This window comes from Condylura cristata, unplaced genomic scaffold, assembly GCF_000260355.1.
Source record: "Condylura cristata isolate star-nosed mole 26May11 unplaced genomic scaffold, ConCri1.0 scaffold00005, whole genome shotgun sequence".
Lineage (NCBI taxonomy): Eukaryota > Metazoa > Chordata > Mammalia > Eulipotyphla > Talpidae > Condylura > Condylura cristata.
Genome location: NW_004567106.1, coordinates 9,392,374 through 9,419,308, shown reverse-complemented (window position 1 = coordinate 9,419,308; position 26,935 = coordinate 9,392,374). Strand labels below are relative to the sequence as shown.

General features: G+C 32.1%; 1 protein-coding gene across 1 annotated transcript in view; it reads right to left on the bottom strand.

The window, feature by feature from the left end:
• CCDC132 (coiled-coil domain containing 132) overlaps window positions 1-26,935 on the bottom strand; it is an 88,427-nt gene that overhangs the window by 46,639 nt on the left and 14,853 nt on the right. The window contains exons 3-13 of the mRNA XM_004676686.2: window positions 26,121-26,243; window positions 24,973-25,044; window positions 22,916-22,969; window positions 21,818-21,888; window positions 21,045-21,162; window positions 20,916-20,951; window positions 19,364-19,446; window positions 14,001-14,043; window positions 12,548-12,646; window positions 11,191-11,331; window positions 555-687 (exon numbers count right to left, since the gene is read on the bottom strand). Coding sequence (XP_004676743.1) covers window positions 555-687; window positions 11,191-11,331; window positions 12,548-12,646; window positions 14,001-14,043; window positions 19,364-19,446; window positions 20,916-20,951; window positions 21,045-21,162; window positions 21,818-21,888; window positions 22,916-22,969; window positions 24,973-25,044; window positions 26,121-26,243 — 973 coding nt within the window. The remainder of the gene's footprint in view (window positions 1-554; window positions 688-11,190; window positions 11,332-12,547; window positions 12,647-14,000; window positions 14,044-19,363; window positions 19,447-20,915; window positions 20,952-21,044; window positions 21,163-21,817; window positions 21,889-22,915; window positions 22,970-24,972; window positions 25,045-26,120; window positions 26,244-26,935) is intronic.

The window sequence follows — 26,935 nt, the reverse complement described above, 5'->3', positions numbered from 1 at the left end:
GGGATTGAACTCAGGCCACAGTGGTGATAGTGTTGAGACTTAACTCCTATGCCACCAGGGTGGCCCTAAAGTTTATTTTTCATTCAAAGATGAATATTTTAAAATATCATTTTTATGAAATTTCAAGTACTCCTGTTTTCAGAATTTCAATACAGTATGAACTATTAATTTTAGAATCTAATTTTATTAGTACATCTTGAAAGTTAGCACGAGATTTAATATTAAACATTTAACATTAATATTAATAGTTACTTTGGACAGAGCAGTATCCTACCTAGTTTGCAACTAATATGTTTTTTTACATTCCTTTCTCTAAATTATTCTCTAAACTAATTTAGTCCTAAGTTCATCACTACATATTCCTGACAATTGATAATGTCTATCATTAATGAAGACCTTTAGCCCATCAAAGATAATGGAGATTTTATAGTACCTGAATCATGGTCACTTACAGTCCTGAAATTCTAAAATCTGTCTCTTTTCTTTCCCCTTTTCTTCAGAGGTTTGGCATGTTTATAGTTTTGCTCTTAAATAAAAAGAAAATAATTTCCTACCAGAAGCAGAAGTTGTATCCTCATTGTCATGCTTTTCATGCCATTCCATAGTCCTGTAATAGCTGAGCATTACTTCCCACAGTGCTTTGCACAAATCAGCAAGGCAAGGAATATAGCTGTCTGGTGTAACATGCTGAAGAAAATAAGGAGAGCCAAATTTTAAAATATCATATTTATTTTAACTCAATCAAAATAAAATGTTATTAACCAAATTTGTTCAAGAATTAGAGATAACTGAGGAAATTTTTTCCACTGACATATCTAAAGAGAACATTTAGTAGCAAAACAATTTTATTCAAGTAATTTCATTTCAACATGAATCTTAGTATTCATTAAGAATATCTGCTATTACAAATCACATTATAGACACAGAATCAAAATGTGTACTAAAATTTATTGAGTTGGTTAGTGCTCTCATCAACACTTCTCATCAAAAATACATTACCCAAATGTATTTTCTCAAAAGACAAGTTTCTTAGCATGCAAACAGAGTCGTATATTCTTTGAACTTAAGTCACAACTTCCAGAAAGATCAAATTTACAACTCAATTATTTCATATATGTAAAGTAAGTACACCTTTAGCAATCTTTAAATTCCTTAAAGCACATGGATAAAAAAAAAATTCCGTATCTGACAGTAACAGAATGATGTTTTACACAACATTGTTATGAAACAACACATAGTATCAAATCTTCTCCCTAATTGAAATGCATAGATTTCTCCCTTCCATTCTTTGTTTAAAAAAAAAGGCATTCTGCTCTTTTTTCTGCAAATAGAATTTCCATTCTATTTTGCAGACTTCCATCTATCATAATGCTACCTTTTTGCTCCATAATGTGAGATCACCTGAAATTTTTTTAGTTCTTACTCAATTCATTACAATTGATCACACTGATAAAACAGTGCCAAAATAAGATTCTGATATAATTCCTTCAATTATTTCATAGTCACTAGTAGAAATAAGCTGTATAGACTGTGTAGCTATGGTATATTGATATTCATACCATAATTGACATTCATACCATAAATTGATTTGAAATTTTTTTCTCCCTTTTTTAAACTAATTTCCTAAAGTATTCATCAAAAATTAATAAAAATATTAACCTGTGTGACTCAGGGCAGTTTTGTGGAGTAAGCTTGTCAAATCTGTAAAACTCAACTAGGAAGTAGTAAAATAAAGCAACTGTAAGCTCTGGAATAAATCTTCCCAAGTGGGGTTTATGACAAGAATGGTTAATATAGTTCAATCTTATAAAACCTAAAATACAATTTGCCATTTAAAAGATCTAAAGAGAAAAACCAAACGATTATCCCAATAGATGCTGGAAATAACCCTCACAAAGTTCAACAGCCATTTCCAATAATGACTTATATAAGAAAATAAAAACTAATCAATATTCTTCAAACGAAAAAAACTTCTAAAGTATACCCACTGTGGTTGGGAACAAGGTAAGGACAGCCACTAATCTCCACTACTATTAATATTTAACAATGTTGGAGGTACTAGCCAATGTATATAAACAGAGAAAAGAGCAATAGAAAGAAGACAAAACTATTTCAATCTACATGTGACATAATAATATACTTAGAATATAATTCCTAGACAATCAATTTTAAACCTAATTCAAACAGTAAAAGAACTCAGCAAAGAAGCAGGTTATAAAACTAATGAAAAAATCAGCACTTATATACACAAATGGTTAACTATTTAAGAAATACACTAAATGTGGAATCTCCTTTAAAGTTACAAAAATATTTGTAAAATTTGGAAAAACTTAAAAGAAATGATTCAAAATTCTGTGAAGGAAATGAAAAGATATAAAAGTAAACTTGAACAAATGGAAAGATATCCCTATTCCTAGTTAAAATATATCAATATCAAGATGTTAGTTGTTCCTTTTGTGAATTTACTAAAATACTAATGACAGGGCCCACAAAACAGACCCAGTCTCCTATAAAAACATAGTGTATGATAAAGATGGAATTTCGTATAACTTAAGCAAAGACAATCTTTTTCATATACTATTAGGGCAATTACAGTCATTTGGTAGTGATAAAATTAGATGCAATCCTCACACCAAAGATAAAAACATCTCCAAAATGAGTCAGCTATAATATAAAAATTAAACTGCTCTAGCAGTAGAAGAAAACATAGTTAATTCTTCTCTCACTTTGACATAGATTCCTCTAGAAATTTACCCACAAGATATACATCAAATAACATGAAAATACATTATGTATGAGGGTATTTGTTAAAAGATTATTTGTAATGGCTAACGAGATTATTTGTAATGGCTAACACACAAGAATCTATGTAAACGTACAAACAAGATTGTTTTAATAAACTATTGTTCATATATATAAAAGAGTAATATGCAACAGTGAAAATGATAAACATATTTATAAGATACTATAAATGAAAATTTTAAATATATAAAAGCCCCTTAAATTATATATGCGTGCTGTAAGAAATAGAAATCTTTCAATTCATCAATCTGCTTGTCACAAAAATAAACACAGGGATGATAAGTAGGAAAGCACTGAAGTTAGTTACCTACAAGACAGAGCCGGGAGGTAAAATGGAAGACTCAGGAGGGAATGACACTTCTCTGAAATAAAGGAGTTCTTTAAATAAGGCCACCTCATTCAACATCATTTCATTGTAACATGATGACAAAAAATAAAATGATTCCTAGCTGGGGTCACTATATGTGTGGAGTTTTCTCATAGTATTTCAGTTTCATCCCTTTTTCAAAAGATTTGCCCATGAGGTTCACTGATATCTAGATAGTCCTATCTAAGTTGCCACTGAGTAAGTGTGAGTGCATTCTGTCCTGTCCTGTGTTGGTGCCCACCTTGTGCACTGAGCTGCCAGCTTAGTTTCCAGCCACCCATGAGCTAGAATTGAGTAAGCAGTTAAAAAATGAATGAATGAATACAAGTGATTACTTTTGGGATCTTTATTTACATAAAATTCTGTGATGCTTTGGGGATCAAAAATATGCCAAAGGAAGATAACTCTTGTTTATGTTAATTAGTCTATGGAAGGGAATTGATTTCTTCTATATCATTTCACTGAAAGTCATAGTATCCATGAATTTATCTATGACTTTATGTGATAATTCAGTGTTTACCAAACTGTTTATAGCTAACTGTAAGCAGTAGAACTAAAATGGCTATACAGATTTATATACAGCTTGCAGAGATCAATGTCCAATATTTTTGAAGACTTATGCCAAAAAATTTTGAGTAATTTTTTGTGTTAACTTTTACAATGAACCAATCTTATTTTTCCTCTTAGTTTACTTTACCACATTAGTCATTATACCTGACATATCCAACGCCACATATATAATGAAAAACTATACAGATGAACAAAATCAGGGAAAAACTAAATAAAGGCCGAGTGCAATAAAAAGCAAAAACCAACAAAAAGTTTGGGGTTGCAACTCAGCAATCATTTGCCAGAATAAATAACTCCTTACAAGTCAATTTTTCTAACTTTCATAAACTTAACTTTGCATATAAATAAATTTAATGTAATTATATTATATCTGGTAGATAAAAGGAAGACAGTGTTAGTCTTATTTTTTTCCCAAAGAAAAATGATGACTGTACAAATAATTGTATTATAGTCCACCAATTAATTTTTATTATACTTGTCACAGTTTAACAAACCAGAAAATTGAACCTTAGCACCACTACCCTCTATTCTCCACCCTACCACTATATAGCTACATTATTTGCCTTTTGTTCAAAGAAAGGGAGTTTTTAAAATTACTACACTGAAATTTTGCTGAATTTAATGGCCCGGAATGAGATGTACACACAGAGATGCATACGTGAATTTTTTTCAAAAAACAGAAATTATGTAGTGAATTGATAGCAAGATTTTTCACTAAACTAATTCAAGTGTGAATAACTCACAGATCTAGTAAAACCACTGCACATACCTAAAAGTACCCCAAGAGAATACAAACTGTATTATCTCCACATGTAGTTATACATACAAACATAAGATTAAGACATACTGAACAAAAGATGATACTTACCTAAGTTTATAATGCTACAATAGAAACAAATGCTGAGATTCACTGTGCTAAATATAGACATATTTATATAGTAAGTAAAAAACAAGGAGGGATAAGTTAAAAATATGTTTCAATTAGTTAAAAACATGTTTCAAATCCAAATCTTCATACTGAAGATTATCTTGGTTCAAAGTTTCGTCTCACTTCAAATTGGACTATAAATCACCTCTAAATTTCAAACAGAATTTTTATTTCACAGACATGACTGAATCAGAACTATAACCAATCAAGAAGATTTAAGACAACCAACAAATGAACAAATAATTGCATATGTAGTTAAAATATAAAAGGTAGGCCAAGAAGAAAAACTAAGTTTGTGAATTAAAAGCTTATGAAAATTTTATTCTTCACATCTGCTGAACAGAACAGAAAAGTCTAACAAAGATTGGAAACCTTGGCCCACAAGAGTTCGACACCTACCAGCCTCATGACCTTAAACAACAAATCACTCTGGATCTCACTGTCACCTTTCATACAATAGTGCTAGCAATACCTGCACCTCTTACTGCAAAGTAATTCAAATGTCAATTGAGGGGGAATTCACTTAGTTTAAGATCAAGATGACCAAGAAAGAAGAGCATCATGTTGTAATTCCAATTCTATAATCTTTTTACTATAATAACAATGAAAGTCTTGAATTAATCAACTTAGAAAACTTTCATAGTGTGAAATTATTTCCCATCTCAGCCTTGTCAGTTCAGAATAACACTTTGCACTTCCATTTCTACCATTAGCCATCTCAACCAACCCATCTAGTCAAAATAAAAATTATTAAGTTGGCTTCTTAGGCATCCAAGTGGGTAAGAAGAGGAGCAATGAGAGGAGTGAGAAGTGGGGGAATCACAAAGGACTAAGGGGGAGGGCTATGGGTGCTTTCGCGGTAGAGAGCTATGAAGACTAAACCTGAGCGGAGAAACCCTACACTGTCAAAATATTAACAAGGATATAAACTAATGGTACTCTACTAAAATAAATACATAACATTTTTTAAAAACCTCTTAAAATAAGCAATTTTTCAGAACTGATTATAAACAAATTTAATAAAAAATCTAGAAGTCATTTTCAAAAACAATGTAAACCCAGAAGTGACTAAAGAAATCTTTCCTAGTTGAAGCAAACAAAAAATTCGCCTTTTGAATTAATGAAGCAACAAGATGAAAAAATTCATCCTATTGCTTAAATGCAAACTTAAGTAGTAAATATGAAATGAGAATGCTAGATTTAGTCTTTTAATTCTTACTAATTTACTCTTATACTTACCAGGAACCTTTTCAACCTATCAGAAAAATTTCAAGAGGATAATTTTTATGTCGAAACTTCAAAATACAGGTTCTTACAGGTATCCTTAAACTATTATCTTGTCATTTCACTTTGATTCTAGCATTCTTATTTCACATTCTGACAAATAAAAAGAACAGATGTTTTGGCATCCTCACAGAGATCCAAATTCCTAGAGCAGCTACTGCATTAACCCAACCTCCCCCCTCCACCACATACAAATATTGATGGATTTCAAAAACTTTTGATGAAAGCTGTTCGCATTTTGAGTTCATATCACCAAAAGCATTGCCTATTGGGGAGGCTGGTGAAAATAATACTGCAGGTCCAAATAGCCCTAGACCAAGGGGCTTAAAAACATTCTGGAGGGTGAACTATGAATCTAAGTAAGTGTCTGAGTAAATCAATCACAGGATCCCTCCATTCTCTACTTCTGGATAGGTTAAACTGTCCAAAACATGAAACCCAAAGTACGTTCTAACTATTGGGAAGCAATGTATGTGCAATGTATTGTGAACTGGATGGCAAAATGGGTTGGGGTCCTAACCTTGTGATTTACTTGGTCGTAACTCATCACACACTCCATGTATCTGTCCCCTTACCCCCAGTTATACAGCAAGGAATCTGTAAGTCCCAGAGAATAAAGCAAATAATCTAGTGTCTCAAAAGCATCAAACTATGATTCTCCATAGATTAAAAATATGCATATGCAAAAACTTACATATACCATACTGGAATGGTTTATGATTTAAAAACAAACATACTCTGGACGAGAGGGAAGTCTTTATCTACAGGTTTTTATCATTAATATTAAATATGTATCTACACATAAAGATGTGTGCAATATATATGATATAACTGATGGCAACTTACAGCAGCCTCACCTTCTGAGGGACTCCCTTAGTACTGCTTTCAGATTTTTATAGTTGTTAAATACATTTAATCAAATATTTAGCTTAACACTATAAAGCAAGGAAATTATATATAAATGTAAAAACACTATATGGTTTCATGGCACGTTTCAAGAATGGCTTGATATGAGCAAATTATTTTCTCTTTCTGTTGATAGCTGTATGCCTAAAAACAAGCTGGCTCTTTAACTTTTACCCCCGACTCTCCCTACAAAAAAAAAAAAAAAACACATTCAACAGTCTATATTGATAGCAAGATTTAGCAGGGAGACCGCCCCCCACAACTGAGTTAAAGTGCGTAGAAACCCCTCAACTTGCAGCCAACAAAGGAAAGGCTGGTGAGCCACATTAACGAGGGTCCAAAGCACGTGCTCCCTAAGCACTCATAGTACCAGTGTACATTAGAAACCACCAAATCACCATAACAAAATCCAAGCCGGGCAACCCTATCACTCCCTTCATCTAGATGTTCACCTCTTCTTGTGTTCAATATATTTATTCTTTAACGCATGGGCCCAACTACATGCATCAAACCTATAAATAGCCATATTCAAAGCTTGCAGCCTCCTCTTAGGATACAGTTTTGCCCTCCTTAGATCCCTTAAAGAACTGTGTTGAAACCTTTGACAATTCAGGACATTTGAATTTTTCTAATTCTCTCTCTATTCATAATTAACTTGTTTTACTAAGTGATAAACTTTTCAAGAGTATATATCCTGACTGAGCTGATTACTTGATTAACAAAAGCTGCTTTATACTTAGCAAGAAAATGGAGTTCTGTGTCTTCTACCAGCATCTATGATATAGTAATAGGCTGGTTTGTTAAAAATGCGTATTTTTAATCTATAGAGAATCATACTTTAAAACTTTAGAAACATTAGATTATTTGCTTTATAATTGAAGTAAAACTTCAGTTCTTTCACAGTTCTTGACAGTCTAGAGATTAAATGGCAGGAGAAAAAGAAGAGGTAGATAAATTCTCTAACCTATCTTTTGATGATTAAGTTCTAAATTTTAAAAATTACCAAAGCCTGAAAGGAGAACTATGGTAACCATACTTGAAAAGGAGAAATCATACATTGTCCAAAATTAACAAAGATGTAAGAAAAAAATACATTAAAAATTTCAAAAAATAAGTCACCAAAGGCTACCTTTCCCTTTCCCTTAAATATTTAGAAATCAAGGCATAATTTATATATAAGAAAATAAGCATACTACATATGTGTAGTATGAATAAATATGACAGCCAATTACTTAAAAGATATTCCTGGGAAAGCCCTATGGGAAATATTCTTCTCTTCACTCTATTTTTTTATCTTTCAGCAAGAAAGGAAAGTCTGGACACTCGCACCTCCACGCAAATCAACAAAACCAACCTCAACAATCAAGGAATGTTCCAGTTTATTTTTCTTCATATTCTAAATATGCCTGAGTGAGAAACAATATAAATTACTCAATATGCGACCTTCTAGTAACAAATGATCAATCTAACAAATAATATAAATTGAAATGCATTTTTAGAGGGAAATTTTGGAAATATGACCCAAAACCTTTGACAATGCAATTTACTCTAAAATGTAATCACAAAGATGTGTACAAAATATTTAGTTTTACGAATATTTACTAGTGCTTTTCATAAAGAAAAAAACTAAAATAACACTTCTAAAAACAGAACTGGTTGATCAGCCCATAGAATCTATTACATTGAAATATTGTCAAGCCATTAAAAGTTATGCAGGTAGCATATTCACTGAAATGGAGAATTGTTTATAACAGAGCAAGAGGGAAAAGTGTTATAAAAATTGTTTCCAAAATCCTTCTTTTAAAGGTTACTTACAATCTCCTCTTAAAAATAACTTATACATTAATAAACCAGTTTTGCATGCAAAAAATAAGAATTTTTATATCGTTTTTAATATGTATTTTTCTATAGTTAATATATTATTTGCAAAATGTATGTTTTAAGGGTAAACATACTATTAATAGATGATTACTTATATAACCTATATTTTGAAGACAAAGACTGTGAACAATATAAAAATATAAATGAACTAGTTAAAGAAGTCAGAAAACAGAATTAATTCTATGAAGAGCCCCAAAAACAAGATAATTAATACACATGAACATTGAAATTAGCTCTGAACTTCCTGATAGATTAGAATTTATGGCAAACAGAATTTATAGGAATGAAAATTTAAAAGCCTAGAAGATGGAACATCAGACTGGACTTTACTTTGACTCCCCAAGGAAAACCATCAGCCTACAAAGAAATGCTAAAACAGCAAAACAACGCTGATCATAAATTTTCAAGTAACCGAGAAAGAGTTTTTCTACAGGTCATTAAGCAAAGAGCTTCACTTCTGTGTCAGCATCATGGTGGCAGAATATATTTCCTTCATTTCTCCCCTTAAGTCTGAATCAATGGAGCAACAATAAGATCAACAAATAAGTTCATTATTTCAGTACACTAGAAAGATCCATGCATTTATGTGACAAAGGTGGGTGGAGGTGTGTTTGTGAACAGATGGCAGGACTGCCAGCCTTTTCAAAGGCCCTGGGCAAAAAATGATTACAGACTATGTAGAGACCTGTACCTTTGGCACAGGTGAATACCAAAGCAGTAGAGTGAGGTGCTCCATAGGTCAGGGACCCCAGCAAGGAGGATCACAGAGAAAGCAATCCATATAGCAGCCCCTCAAAGGGATTTGTATAGACACATGGAAGTACTACCAGATGAAAGACAGCTGAGTCTCAGATCTAGAACCCCAAGGAGAAAAAAAAAAATGACGTCACACACATAAACCCTCAACATGTTCACAACAGCTGCTGGACCCTCTCCACACCTGCTCTCCCCAATAACACAGGAGCAGCCCATTCACGACCTCCATGTTACCTAAGGCAACTATAGAAGCTAACAGTAATCAAAATATAGTCACAGTATCACCTGTTAGAAAAACACAAGCAGTTAATTACTAAGATGTCAATGTAGATTTTAAAAAGCCAAAAAGCAATAAATAATTTCAGAAAGTTGGCAAATAGGCTAAATGTGCAGCCTGAAAAATATACCAACAAGCAACTTGAAACTTTGGGGTAATATGACATTACAAGGAGAACATGATAACTCTCCAGAAGCCAAATGTAAAGACATGGAAGATCTGACCTTAACAGGTAGAGAATTCAAAGTAGCTATCATGAAGAAACTTGATAGAAGACTCTTAAAAACAATTCAGTAAGAACAGGAGTAAAATTAGTGAGTGAAAAGAGTTTTTGACAAATAAATTCATTGAAGAAAGACTTCACAATGATTGCTGACCATAATTACAGTAGAGAATAGACATCTATTTCCTAGAACAGTTATGAATTGACAGAGAAAACTCAAGAAAGTTTCCAATGAGAGATAGTCTAGAATTAGAGAAAAGGTCAACAGAAACCTCCATACTGGAAAATTAAGTGATCATTTCTATGACATCAACTTATTCAGACTCTCAGAAGCATGTGGCATAAGTTTACAGTGGATTCTTCTTGAAACACCATCTTCTGTAGACAGCTGGAAAACCATCTCGAGTTTTCCTCCTACTCAGCTAGCTGCTCTTTCCCAGAATCTTTAAAGGTCTGTTTTTACTGATGTAACCCCTGAATGGCACAAGGCTGAGGGCACTTGGTCTACACCTTTTTCTCCAATCTTCGTACCCAATCCCACTGCTTTAAATACAATTAGATGGTAGTGACTCCCAAATCTGTAGCCTCACCTGTGATCTCCTTAGGTTCTTTCATCCAAATGCTTCCTTGACAAGTATACTTTAATATTAATAGATTATCAAACATAACTTAGGATTTTTCACAGCAAACCAGTCTCCCTTATAAATATAAGCAAAAGATTATCCCAGTTGTTCATCAATCTCTTTTCCTTATACTGTACATCAATCTATTAGCAGGACCAATTCTAAAAAAGAGCTCAATTAACCTTTGGCTCTAAGTTTCTTTAAGAATGAAAAGAAAAGGCTGGTTACAGATGCTGACAGACAGTATATACAGGTGAAATAACTGAAAGTTTGGAAAACCAGCAAATACGATTACTTAGAAGCACTTTACATACAATCACAGAAGAGATGGAACAAACTGAGAGGGAGGTGTAAATGTTGCTCCAAGAAGGTAACAAGAGAGTCCACTTAGAAGCAAACTGCTCTCCATAATTTTGTACCTTATCTCTATGAGGTAAATAATAACATGGAAAGAGGAAAAATGGAAGTTTTAACATGTATTTATTTTTTATGTTAATAGAATCTTCAAACAGCAAGTGTTAACAAAATAAAGTAGGAATTTAGAACTAAAAGAGCAATAAAGTTATTACATACTGTACAGAGGTCCTTATACTGCAGCTTTTGGAATTTTGTGTCTGTATTTCCTGCACATAGCTCCACATAACCAAGAACAACTTGAAACACAGTATTGTGAATGGCTTGGGTGAAATGCATATGAAGTTGATCCATTGCTGTCTATGGAAAGAAAAACAACAATATTATTTTGTTATTAAAATAAAATTTCATCAAATTGAAAAAAGTCTACCAATTATAGCTACAGCACAAAGATAACCATTACTCACAGAACTAAAAATTGCTATATTATTTTCAAAACCCTTCAAAAAAAACCCAACATATCCTTAAAGATTGAAGTCTAAACTAGGAGCACTACGCTGTTACTTTGTATTTATGACTGGCACCCATTCTGCTTTTACTCAATCTGTCATGCATAATCACACCTTGGATTCCCTCTGCCACTAGCTATTCATTCTCTTTCATTGTTCAGAACTTTACTCTGAGAGCCCCATCTCAGAGAAGCCCTCCCGGACTATCCTACATAAATCAGTACTTGGATTTTCCATCATTATCTACTTACACTGATATGTATTTCTTTATCGCATTCAAAACCACCTGACAGCATATTCATTTATTTCTTTAAGGTTTGTGTCCCTCACTAGAAGTAAAGATAACTAGTGACTAGAGTCAGTAGGATAAGTACTTAATGAGAGAAACAATTCATTTTATTGGGAAAATTAGAAATTACAATAATATTTTCAAAGGTCTTTAAGCATGTTCTCAAAATTAACACATATCTACCTTCTTGTATGTTTTTATATATATAATTTAATTATGAATAGTAAAGCAAAATGAACAACAAAATTTCTCTATTCAGATAATAAAAATGTATAGGTGCAATAATTTGATAAAGTCCTAAATTTCCTTCTAAGACAGAGTGGAGACCATTGAGGGGGAGAAAACATTTATACAGATATAAATATAAGTGTAACAGATGGTGTTATTCAGAGAAGCACAAAAGTTTACATACTTTGAGGACGTCATGGTGGCTCACTGAGAATCATGAAGCTTATTAAGGAGCTTTCATTTGGACCAACAGCTAAATGAAAGGAGATTATATCCCCTCCCACTAAACTATCTCATAATATTTTGAAAACTTATTTTAATCCTACATGAAATTATGAAAACATTAAACCTGGCAAACACTTTATGGCTCAAAAACATATCTGTAAAGTTTCACAATACTACATAACCTCTATTCCTATGTGAACCACCACGTTATAAAGCATAAAAACTTATTTTGCCAAAGACATTTTGAAAGGCTACTACATTCTAATAATTATACTCAAGCAATATGAAATTCTCAATTAAGGAAAAGCATACTTTCAGAACTAACCTGTGTTTTTCCAAGAAGTCGATAAGCTTGCTGAACCTTAGTATAATGGTTAATGTCAAAATTCTTGCAGATTTTGGAAAGCGCTACATCCAATTGTTCCTAAGTAATTAAAAGAGGAGACGAGACAGTTAAAAGTTGTATTTTCAAAGCAACGAAAATAAAATATTAAAACTAATTTTTCACTTTTAGTTAATAGCAACAATTTATTATTACTTTGAAATTAACAGTCAAAAGCTAACTTCAATAGACTGATAAATTACAACTGCCATTTACTGCTAACTATAGTCAAGTTTACTAAGATTTTAATTAATATTTAAGTTCCTAAAATTCCTTGCCAAGTACTTTAATAGACACAAAGTAAGGATAGTAGTTTCTAACAGAATTGTTTAATTTAACTTTGTTTTCTCAAGCATCTGTTAAAATTTTGTAATTATATGACTTGCATTTGTAGAGCTATTGAAGAATGATAAAATAATTCTATTTTCACTTAAAAGTAATTCTCAACAAAACAAAACAACACTAACCTATAAAGTACGTATCTCAAGATATAAGTTTTCATAACTAAATGTTTATGGATTTCTTCTTCAATGATTTATTTTAAAATTATGATTTTCTACATAAGTACAGAATACTCTATATTAATAATACTCTATATTAACTCAGTTTTCTAAAGGAAGTCCTCATTAAAATATTCAGGAAATGGTGTAAGGAGTTTTCAAAGCAGTTGCTTTTATGTTTATCAAATAAACTAGCATTCTTAAAATCAATAAATAATTTCATTTACAATCAAACACTGCTATCACAAAAGATCATTTTAAAGTTCAACCTCAATTTTTATAGGCACTAGTATAGGGAAACATTAAAATAAAGTACCAGGAGAAAACAAATATTAATTACCATATTTATTAAAATGAATACCCTGCATTGCAAAGATTGCCTAGGAAAGAGATGAACTGTGAACACATATTAGAGGAACAAAACCAAAACTTCATGCTCACAAGGACATATCTTTCTTTCAATTTCTACATTTTTTAATTAATTAATATGAGCTATTGTTATAAGTTTTAGAAATTTAGGAGGGTTTCAACAATCAATAATTATATAAGTAAATAAATTAGCATACTGACACTAAAAAGTACTGGTAAGCAAAAAGTTATAGGTGGTTAAGTGTTCGGGCTATAATTTACATGAGAACATAGCTATGACAAATAATTAGTGATCTTTCTGAATATGGTGATGTTCTCAAACACTATTTTCAGGTCCCTAACTCCAGAATATTATTGAAATTATAAGCAGATTAACATTAACTTGACCACACACAAATATCACAAATGAAAAACAAAAAATGTACTGATTTAGACATGATTGTAATAATACAAAGTAAAAAGAAAAGCAGGATCTATACTATATAAACACCACTAAAAAGAAAATGTATTTGAAATATGTTTCTTACCTCAATTTGTTCTAAAGTATCTTGCAGCTTTGAATTCAGTTCACTATTAAAGAGATGTGTTTATTATTAAAAGAGAAAAACTAAGTGCTAAACAAATGCATAATAATGGCACAAGCAGTAAGTCATGCTACTGATTCTGCAACAAGTACAAGGCAGAAACTAAATAAATAAATGGAAAAGAATTTAAAAAGTCATTACTAGCAGCAAAAGAATTGTATGGGCAAAAGATCCTAAAGAATCTACAAATGAAAGTAAGAATTTAAGAATTAAAAATTGACAGCAAGTTTTAAAGATAAAAAACATAATTTAGATAAAAAACAAAATTAATAAAATTAATTTCTACATTTAAAGAACAAAGAATGAGATGATCAAAACTTTTAAAATATCATTTCAATAAAATTATATATTATATAAGCATGTTATGAATACATTTATGTTTGAATTAAATATGCATAATATGTATATTTAAAATTTACAGAGAAAAATTTGAGTTTGGAGAAAAAAGAGATACATCCAAACTCATTCACAGGTGACAGCAAAGAACTCAGCTTCAGCTTCACTATGAAAAAAAAAAAATGGCCTTTAATCTTTATTTATATTTTCATAAATCTAGATGTTTTTATTGCTGCTATACTTATGGCTAAAATGACTCTATATCTTATATAGTAAGACTAATACAAACAAAGTATTATAAACAGCATGTAGATTTTATATAAGACCTATAAATCAAACTTTGGGTTTAGAATTTAGGCCTAGCTAGTAGGTCTGATGAGCTGGTGTTCAAACATTATCCCAGGCAGGGTCCCTAGGCCCCCCTATCTAGACTAAATCAAGCATAGCAAAATCTAACTTGCTGCAAAGGAATTAAGGGCTGCAAAGGAATTAAGTAGACCCCAGTACTACTATATTTGTAAGTAAAAACTGTGTTCATCCTCTATGATTGAATTTCTGTAAAACACTATTTTTATTTAACTACCGAGCCATCTGTAAAATATCTAAAATAAGGATATTTTAGATTATGAAAAATTAAACACATCTGTGTTTAAATGCACTGCTCAACAAACTAGTCCTGGTAGCATACACACTTTTCAATGTGTAATCCAGAATGCTCTCAAGTTCCCTAAAGTAAAACAAAATACAATCAAGCAATTTTGACTTTAAAAAACTTTTCTATAAACTAAGTTAGATAAATCTGAAGTGGAGAAAGAAGTTAAATCTTTCATATACAAACTTACTTTAATATCAATATACTCTGATTCTTATTCTCAATAAATCTCAACTTTATGACTCTGTCAATCATTCAAGAAATGTCTAATATAAGTGTTCCCTGTCAATTACAAAAAGTGAATAAAACTAGTATTACACAATCTTCTATTAAAGAAACTAAAACAGCACATCTCAATGAAGATCCAAGTACTGAAAAGGTACCAGTTTTCTCATTTTCAAGCACCTTGGTGCACCATATTTCTTGGCACTTCAAGTATTAAATTATATCATGACAGAACCTGAGATTTCTAAGTAGACTGGTAATGTCTCTTTATGAAGAAGCAAACATTTTTCTTACTTTTTGTGTCATAAGAGTCAGCCTTCAGTTGCCCTATGTAATCTACTCCTAAGAACTCTTTAAATGTTAAAGAAAAAGAAAGTGAAAATTCAGTTGGAAGTTAATTACTATTCCTGTGATTACCAGAATGTCAAATGATTTTTCACTCTGATTCATTCAGATCCAAACGAAGGTTTTTTTCTTTTTTTTTTTTTTTACTAAATTCTACAACTCCAAATAAGCTAAATGAATTTTTTAAAATTTTTAGTATAATAATTTATTTTTACATCATTTTGTGCTTTTTTTCCATCTCAGTTGTAACTTTTTACCCGTGTGCCATCACCATAGTCCAGTGCATTTCTTCACCCACCCCCTCCATTTTTGATCCCATTCCCCATTTCACCCCCATAAAATGTCTCTGGTATATAGTTGTTCATTATTATCATTATTATTATTATTATTATTATTATTTACCCCCCTAGTCATTTATGCTCCTGCTATGAGTGAAACCATCCGGCATTTTTCTTTTTCTTTCTGGCTTATTTCACTAAGCATGATCCCTGCCAGCTCCATCTATGTGTCTTCAAAAGGCATGAGTTCAGATAAACTAGATGAATTTTTAAGGTGTAGATGAATCATATCTGCGCACATTCCCCTGTATGCAGGGGAGAAATGCTGTATTTAGAATCCAAGAAAAGAAAAATAAGTGCACACAATAAAGAAGGTTCATCTAATTAATAAAAACAATAATTAAAGATAATAACAATAAAATTCCTTTCATTTTTGTGGACTCTGTCCATCACAGAGATCAACTAACTTACTGCTATATCCTACTATCTACAAGTGAACAAATTTGTTACCTCTCACAACTAGGAGCAAAGGGTAAGATAAACAGAAGTGAAAAGGGGATGTGTTAGGTAGGATAAATAGCTAGCAGAGTTCTGCTACAGTTCTGTAATGCAGGGGAGAAATGCTGTTGGAAGAATCGTTATCACACCAAGCAATTTCAACCAATAGCTCTACTCTTTGGGTCACCCTAATGTCACTAAATGAAAAACAGTTTTCCTGGGAAATGTAAGGTAAAATTTCACTATAATGTATGCAGGGGAGAAATGCTGTTGGAAGGATCGGTATCACCCCAAGCAATTTCAACCAATATCTCTACTCTTTGGGTCACCCTAACGTTGTCACTAAATGAAAAACAGTTTTCCTGGGAAATGTAAGGTAAAACTTCACTATAATGTATTTTTTGTGTTACATACATGTATTTTTCCCTATTTTCAGTGAACCAGACAAACATTTTACTATTCCATGCATGAATTATATAGGCAAATATAATATCCCTCATACATACTATACTACCTAACAAAACATTACTTTAAATCATCATTATAGATCTTCTCAATTTCAAAATTTTTAACAAGGTCAGATGACTGCACTCATGCCTCTTCCATGTATCTCTACTTGTATTAATGAAAAGGTGAAATAAGCCAGAAAGAAAAAGAAAAATACTAGATGGTTTCACTCATAGCAGGAGTGTAAGGGATCTGGAAAGAAAAAAAAAGCAGTTGTAATAAAGTAAAAATGAAAATCAACAAACAACTATAAACCAGAGACATCAGAGACATTCTACAAGGGTACAGAGGGGAATAGGATGAAAACTGAGATGGGAAGAGCACACAGTGTGGTGATGGCACATGGGTGAATTGGTGGTGGGAAGTCCAGGGGATTACAAACAAGATGAAAAAGTGTACAAAATGAAGAATGAAGTAAAATAGGTATATACATATAAAATTTTTTTTAGAAGTAATCAGATGCTACTTCATGCTAACTTTAAAAAGTTCAAGAATTTCTTTCAAAAATATTGTTACAGTTAATGCCCTTCATGTAAGATATTTACTTTAGCATAACAGATAAAAAAAAATGTAATCAGTGGAAAAAATAAAGTTTCAAACTATATCACCTACTCCTCAAGCTCCTACCAGCAATGTCTACACACCCATTCTTTTCTATTGATTGTGACCATTTCAAAATCAGTATCTGCTAAAATCCCTGCAAAGCCTTTATATAGTATATGTCCTTCACTTTGCTTTCAACTTTACATTTTCCCATTAATTTTCAAGTATTTGGTTTCTTCCACTCAATTTCACATCTTCCCTCTTTATAAAATTTCCCTATCTAATCCTAATACTTAACCAAATCTGTCCCCAACAAGAACGATTCCAACTTTTTTTGTTACTATATCCAGTAGGCATTTTCAGTTTTCGTATTGTTCGGCATTTCTGCAACAAGACTTCATGACACCCACAATCTCTTACACCTACCTACCCCTTCATATCTTTACTTAGTTAACCCTTCCTGCCCCTCCTTCAGGGATCCCTTAAGGAAATTTAGACCACAATGTTTCCACTTATGCTCAGCTTCCTTCTCTCTGAAGTCCCATCCCATTTGACCCTACTTTAATCCAAGTCTTCCTTTGAGGTTGATTATGCTTGGTTTGTAACCACAAAGCAAACACTGGGCTTATAATACTCAGTAAATAAGTAACTCCATGAATTATGTTCACCCAATCATAAACTGTGCTAACTCTAGCAGAATTATCACCACAAAATGACATAAACAAGTAGTACCATGTTTTCTCAGGATTCAGAAGACCTATTTAAAACTTTCAAATGCATTCAACATACTAAAGCTAATTTTCTACTCAATCTAAAATGTGTCAATAACATAATCAAGTTTTTAATAGTGACTATCCCCGTCAAATGGATAAAACAAAGATATCACTGATACTGACAATTAAGTTCTTTCCTAATCAGATAAACAATGTACACTTCAATGTTCATGATCCTAAAGAAAAAGATTCCATAGATAATTAAATTGCATTTCTAGGAGGAAAAATATGTAGTCCTAATTCTAAACTCAGGAAAGATGTCACTGCATATTTAAAACAAATCTGTATTAGCATTTTACTCCACTATAATTTGTTTCTCATATACTAGACATCAACATCTGCCACACCAGTAGTAAGCTCCCTGACTGCCAGAATTTCCATATAGGAGAGACTAAAAGATTACGTTCTAGGATGGGTAAGAAATTGAAACTGCAAGCATACTATTTTGCCTAGATTATGCGTTTATTTGTGATGGTTTTAGAGAAACAAAGGAAATTACACTTCAGGATTAGGGTATCCCCAAGGGCTAGACTAGTGAAGCAAAGCCTTCATTATCAGTAGACCAAAAATTCATTAATAAAGTTAGAACTAATAGGAAGAGATAAAGCAGTCACTTCATACTGTATGTTTCCTAAGTGATTAAACAAAAGATGTAATATGTCAAGTACATAATCACTTAAATATTACAGATGATTAGTATATAAAACAAAAATACACTCAAATTTTCCAAAAGAATTCTTATTGTGATGGCTAAATATTTGAAACATCTAGATGTGAAAAACAAACAGCAATAATACTCTCAATATTTTTAAGCCAGGCAAAGCTAACGAGGAAGAATGCCCAAAAGATATGAATGAATAGATCAATTTATTCTTTTTTACTATGTTACAAAAATGAACTCAATCAGATTGGAAAGACTATGGGAAAGAAAGCATTTCAATGAGGTTACAAAAAGGGGAAGGGCTAAAAAGTATCTAACAATTCATATCTTAAGAAATATTATTTATAATTGTTCTGCCCATTTATCAACAAGAACAATAAACTAAAATACAGCATTTAATATTAATTTTTAATGTCTACTAACTTGGAAGTTTCACAGCTCGTATACAAAAATTTGACAACATGTTAGCTTTAAAAAGTCTACCTTACCTTATACAACTGTAATGTTTAAAAGTGCTGGCAGCTTTCTGACATTCCAGGCACAATTGAATAGCTCCTGGATAGTCTTCTTCCTTAAGACAACAACAACAAAAGTCATTAGACTGGAAACAGTTTTCTTAGAGCCCCTGGAATAAACAAATCTCTGTTCATACTCTATCCAAAAGTTACAGAACCAGAAAATTTTAATTCCTCTTTAAAAAAGGATTAGAATACCAATGATAGATAAATAATAAAACATAAATAGGCAACTAGCTCCAGGCATAAAATGTATGCATAGAAAAAAATATTCTTTTCTGTCAAATACACAGTGACAGTCCTCAGAGACCATGATATGTGAATAAAGCCCATACAGAATTATAAGCTGTTTCACAGAGGAGGTGTTCTTTAACTGTATATATATGTGTTCTTTCAGTTATGTTTATGAAATGATCCAAAACATATGCACTCTACTTACAAACAATACTCAACAGTTCTACCATCAAGAAATCGGTAAATATTTTTTAATAAACTTGGGGAAAAAGTAAAATAATTACTAATTTCCTCAGAATATTTTTTCACTTAAATAATCTTTTACTGCCAAATGAATTTTTCATATGGATTTGTGAACCCCTAGTTCATTTAACATAATAGTATAGAAGTAATACCTTGCTTGTGTAATAAGAAATTTTAAATGACATAAAACATGTTCTTTATGTTCACAGCCAAAATAGCAAATATAAGTCAAGCCACTAGTGATGCTGATATGATGACAAAATACCTACCTGAAGGAATTCAAGTTACTACATTAGACTTTGGTGAACCTTACAGAAGCATGAGAATCAAAGTAAAGCATCAGAGTAAAAACAGGATGGCTCACAGAAATTGAACTAATATATGATACCAGTATGATGAACCAATTAATATAAGAGATACCAAAATATGATATAATCTTTAAACGAATACTAGATGTTAGAGGCAAAAGATAATCATATTGTTCTTTGGGTGCAAATAAAATCACAAAATACTAAAGTTAGCATTCTCATATTATGACATTGCTGCAAAATAAATATCCTACCAAATAAATTTTTTCTAAATGAAGTGTGTCAATAGAAATATTTTCAATGCATGTACTATTACATGTGTACAAATGTTCTTTATACGATATACCAATAAAAATCCACATACTATAGGTCCTCCCTGGTGGCGCAGAGGGTTAAAGCACTGCACTAAGAAGCTGAAACCACTTCTGCATGAGTTCGATTCCCGCCTGCCCTGGAGGTGACCACATGGCGTGGCAGACCTCTCCTGACCCGCCCGCTGCTCCCCTCAGCAGTATACTTCGTCGATCTGCCTGTTCTGCTCCCCACTGTCTCTGGTGAAGTCTTTCACCACCCCTGGGTCTCTGGCCTGTACTCCAGTTGTGTATGCACAAATAAATAAATCTTTAAAAAAAAAAATCCACACACTATAATTTTTATTTCAGTATTATTACCTATTTAATAAATGTTTTAATACATAAAATTTATCAGGATTACCAAACCTCCAAGCATGGTTAACTTACCTCTAGCATTTCACTTAAGCGCACATCTGTTCTTTGCTGGGGGGAAAAAAAAAATCAAAGGTAGAATTTGTTTCAACCATAAAATTCATAAAGTTAAGTTTTAATTTTAAAAAATTAACCTGTATATACCAATGTTTTTATAGTTCTCAGAGATTTCAGAAGTCCAATCAGCAACTGACGTTTCCTTTGATTTGCAAGAAGGCCTAAACTAGCTTGAGTGAAACCTTCTTTTGCAATATTTAAGTGTCTGCAAAAGTGAACAACAAATAGTTAAAATTTTCAAATATGAGACTACTATACACACAGAACAATTAAAAAGCTAATGAGACAGCATCCTGGATTACTCTTACAACTAGGGATTATGACCAAGACTTGACAAATTTAGTCAACAGTTTAACCTAAACCAGGAATTACTCAAAGTATTAGGATTAGACTGCTGCCAATCCTCAAACTATTACTGGCCTACCACATGAAAAGTACAGAAATTGATAATTAGCATTTACAAAACACTTAAAGCAAAAGTTGACAGAATAATTTTATGCTTGACTAATCAAATGATTTTAAAAAGAACTGCATTTTTGTATGTCTGGTTTTATTCCATTTTCATGGCATTTTACAAAATAATTTACAAAAAAATAAAAATAGAAATTTAAAAATGGTCCTTCACCAGTTTCTGAAGTACTGATCTGCCCCACACAAAAATAGCAATATTTAAAAACCATAGCTAGATTTAAAGGCATTTCCCACCTATCTTCTTAATGTAGTTTTAAAATTGTTTAAGTTATTAATGAATGGTACTTCAGATATCATATTTAAAATTATCAATGATCATTTCATTCAAACATTTCAAGAAAAATATTATTTATCAGCTTAAAGAACAAAATATCATCAAATGCCAATACCTCCTTCCATTTGTGCAGATAACAGCAGCTAACTGGAGACCTGTCTGTAATGAGGTAACTCTCTCAAGTTCCTATGAAAGATAAGTGTAAGTCATTACTTAGGCCCTTCATTTCTTTTTTTATTCATGTTACTTTAACAGAACTTTAATGTGTTTTAAATAAACTGCTTGAAAAACCAAGTAATAACAAAAATACTTACATTTGGAAAATATTTGTATATTTTCCCCAATATTATTTCCAATAACTACTTTCAATTAATGTTTAACAACAATATATGGCAAAAGAGTTAGTCACTATTGCTTATAAGGAAATCTAGACTCAACCTGTTTTAGATAGGCATAAAATATTAATCATATAGCCACTGAATTGTTCCTCCCCAACAGAAATTCACAAAGTAATCTATGACAAATAAAGCTTTGCAAAAAAGATTTGACAACGAATGCCTTCATTTGAACATTGCTAAATACTTAAATGGATGCTAGTCTGATGAAAGGTAGATTGAGTTAGACAATGCCAACTTTATATTTCAAAGGCAGCTTGTACATCACCATTGAGCAGCCACAGTCAACAATTTGCATGTTACAGAGTATATATATGAAGCAATTTTCACTGGCTTTGAGAATTTGGAGAAACTACTTTAAAATCAGAAAAAAAAACAGCTCTATTTCTTCAGTTTGGTAAATGCCCCCAAATAAGAGGGAAAACACACACAGAGACCCCAAATAAAGTCAGTACGTTGAGCTATATGACAAGAGAACAAATTGAACTATTTCAGTCATTCAAACATTTTAAAAATTCTACTACTAAAAATAACAAAGAGGGCCCTCCCTAGTGGCACAACAGGTAAGGATGCAACACTGCAAGCTGGCCACAGCCGCCTCAGTGCAAGTTTGATCCCCAGCCAGGGAGGTGACCCACATGTCACAGCAGACCTCTCCTGTCTTGCCCACTGCTCCCCTCAGCAGTGTACTTTCGATCTGCCTGTTCTGCTCCCCACTGTCTCTGGTGAATCCTCTCACCATCCCTGTACCTGTACCCCAGTTCTGTATGCATAAATAAATAAATCTTTAAAAAAAAAAAAAAAGCAGAGTAGCCTACCTTTACATAAGCAGGCTGTTTTTCAAGGATTAAATCTGCTACTTTTTTAGACACCTATAAGAACATACAATCAAACAAAGGAAATAAAAGAAAATGTCTCATCCTTCCTTAATTTACTTTAAATTAATTTCCCATAGGTTTTTCCAACAACTTCTATCGCAGATATTGGCATGCCATGGTCACACGCTTCAGGGCACTATATTAGTAAAATTGGTATAGCACATAGCACAGTACCTGGTCCTTAACACAAATTCAAGAAATGATCATTATTACTATTATTGAGTATCATGATTTGATTTAACTAAATGGGAAAAGTATAAGCATTATTAAGGGTACAAGCTTTGCTTTACATCTGTTAATATAAACAATTATTTAATGAATCCATAAAGGCAATATTTGGGAAACAAAGAACATCCTTGAGCCATTTAGATTCTTTGTACCACATGAGAAAAATCAAACAATAACGTGGTCTTTTTCTTCTGAAAAGTTGAAAAAGTGAAGACAGGCAACGTTTTTTCAGTCCATGGATAATGTTAATACATTTGTGAGAATTAGAAAGATTTTGAAAATAAGTCTCTTATTTCAGGGCTCCCTAAACAAGCTTCCATACAGAAATGCTCCAGCAAGCATGTCACAGTTTAGTAAATGCTTGCTCAACAACCATAATTAGCAATCCTCTCCCAGATCAACTGAGAATAAAACATTACACAGACGATTAATCCTTTCACATTTTCTTAATCGTTTTTGAATTTGTAAAGATATTTATAGATTTATATAGATAAAAATTGTCACAGGTAGAAATAGACAGCCCAGCTAATTTTACTAACTTGGCTTTTTTAACATTGTAGATGACATAGCATTGTTAGTCTGCACAGTACCAAGCAATGTACTAAGTGCTTTTCCTACATTACCTCTATTAGTACTTGTGACAATCTATTGAGATAAATTACATGCTTTCTCCTTTTCCAGATAAGCAATATTAAATGAAGTATCTTAACTCGTCCATGATCCGACAGTTAGTAGTTGCAAGGTCACTTTTTCAAATTCCAAAGGTCACTACACTATATAGCCTTATGCTGTGGCTGATTCCCAAGAAAACATCAAGCACACAAAATACATGGGTGGAGGAGCACACAGTACATGCTGAAACTAAGAGGAGGAAAAAGATGACGCTCCACTGAAATCAAATCCTCTAAAAGTACAACACATTCTTACTACACAGCCCCCTAATGCTCAAGCCTGTCCTCCGTGCCACCACTGCTGCCCATAGGGAGATCTCAGAGCTACTGAGATTTCTGGGCATAATACAAGAGAACAGAAACTTTATCTTCCTTTACTTATCAGATGTATTATGAAAAATTCCTTCTTAAATTTAAATAAATGTACTACTATTGTTACTTTAGTATAAAAAACTTGAGACTACATACTATCATTAATTAGTAATCTTCTTATAGTAGAGTCAGAGATTTATATACGAATTCAGCCTAATATGAGAAAATATGGAATCATAAAATTGTACATCATTAGAAAAAATGCAGACCTAGCCTATCACCTAGCAGATGAAACTAAAGAGATTTACCCAGGTTAATGATTTTGCAACATCACACAATTACATGTGAGTAAGATTCAAATATTCTTTGGGTCTATTTTATCTAAAAGTGAAGAAATTTATCCTCTGATAGGAATATTCAATCACAAAACGATAGGTTGATAGGAATATTCAATCACAAAACTATAGGTAAGGAAGTCATGCATGCATGACAGAGAGCCTAAAGATACTTACTAATCTGAAAAAAGTTCAATATTCATTGATCACGTTTAGAATTCCAGAGAAATAACTCCAAGTTCTAGAAGTAAATCTACCAAGGCAATGTGAGGGAAACTGAACAGATATTACATTTTAATATAAATTAATCATTTGAGAGAGTCAAAGTCATGTTAAGTAATAAGACTTGTTTAACATATTAAAATATTAGAAAAGCCATAAAATCTCAGTTATTACACCTCTGCTGAACGTCATTTACCATTTTGCCATAAAGAAATGTCTTTTTACTTACTGCAGCTTGCTGTTGTTTCAATTTGTCTCTGTACTCTTCTAATTCTTGCAAATTGAGAACAGGAGGGAGCTTCTATAGAAAAAAATTCATAAAGAGTTTTTTTTTTTTAAAAAAAAGATAACTTAATTTGGTTTAATTTACCTGGATACTTCTAACTAACTACAGTCTGTTCATAGAGAACAGTGCCACATCCCATTCCCATCCATTTCAGGTTCCACTCACAAGAGCCTACATACATCTTTGTTATCCAACTCTCTGCCAACCAACTTCTACCCTTTATCCCATCCTGCTATCTCCATGGCTGCTGTCTCTTGATATCTAGGAAGCCCCGTTACCACTGGGATTCCTGACTCGAGAGCCTAGATCAATTCTTCAAGGACCTATGGCATGAAGAATATGTCCCTAACCCAAATCCCCTACCCTCCAAACCACAAGTACAACCCTATTTGTCTATATAGAACTTAAAACATATTTATCCTCTGAAATAATGAACAGTAACTAAACACTGCAGTGTAACAGTGACAGCTGCTGAAGTTCCAGATTATATTGACTTTTGAAGTTCCAGATTATATTGACTTATGCAGAAACTAAAAAAAAAAAAAAACTGCATACTATTATGTAAATATGAAACTGGACTCCAAATCTCACTGATGGGTGAAACTTAAAAATAAGATGGGAACGAACTGATTTTATATGTAATAAAATATGTAGTCATATTGCATTTGGTTTCATATAAAACCAAATTTTACTATTCTGACTTTTCTTGAAGTTATATAATTTAAAGCCAGTGTTGTAAACATTATGGCACAGGGATAGTAATATGAATAACACTGTATAAATATGCACTTATGACTAAAAATCTCAAAACTTTTGTTAACATATTTAGCCAATGTAAAATAAGATAGAGGCAGCTTACTTAGCATATTTAGCTATTTTCCTTATTAACTTATGCTAATAAGTAAAAACAAAAAATACAACATTTCCTGAATGGTATCCAATAGTTGCACAGTTCATTTTATCAAAATACGGTTAATAAATACTAGTTCTGGCATCAAAAAATATAAAACCCTTAACAAGCACTCAAATCTCATGAATTCAATCACTGAACAAAATGGATTTTAAGTATATTTTGATCAATTTTTTTTTACCTCCAGCTCATATTTAACAATATCAAATGAATCTGTAGAGAAATATACTTGTTCAATGCTATTAATTAGTTCTTGTTCAGCTTGAGGGTCACTAGGCTGTTCTCGAAGCTCTCGAAATTCCTCCTTTAAGGGAAAAAAATCAAAATTAAATTAAATTTAAAAAGAAGAAAATCACAATTATAGAACTTGCTACGTAAAAATTCTATCTGCATCAAAGTAAATAGTCATCTGTCTTTACACTCAAAAAGCTACCTGAAAGCATTTGGATCAAGGAAAAAAAATGATTAAAAAAACTTTGGAAAGCTCATGGGAAAAAAGGTTACAGTTCTACACTGAAAATTACTCATTTATTGAAAGAAAAACAGGCCAGTTTATTTTCAATTACTTTGTGTCAAACCAGCAGTTGAGCAAACTCAGGTATTTAACAAGAGGAAAAAACAAATACATTTATTCCTAATATCTACCAAATATAGTTATCACGTATTTGTTTTCTCCATTTAATACATCCTAAAATCTGTCTCACCACAGGTAACAAGGAAACAACTCAATGACTTGTGTCACCATTACGACTGAACCCTAAGTAATATTTTAAGCCAGACTTTATATCTTCTTCTGCTGAAAATCTTACTGCTCGACTAAGAAACAATGGCTATAGAAAAGGTTCTGTAATTCTTTGAGGTTTCCTTCTATATACTCATAGTGTAATAAATTATCTGATTATTAGCCTACATTTCTGTATTTGATAAAATGCATTCTTTCAAATTATAGAGAATACTACAAAGTGACTGACATACAAATCTCTACCCCTAGCAATT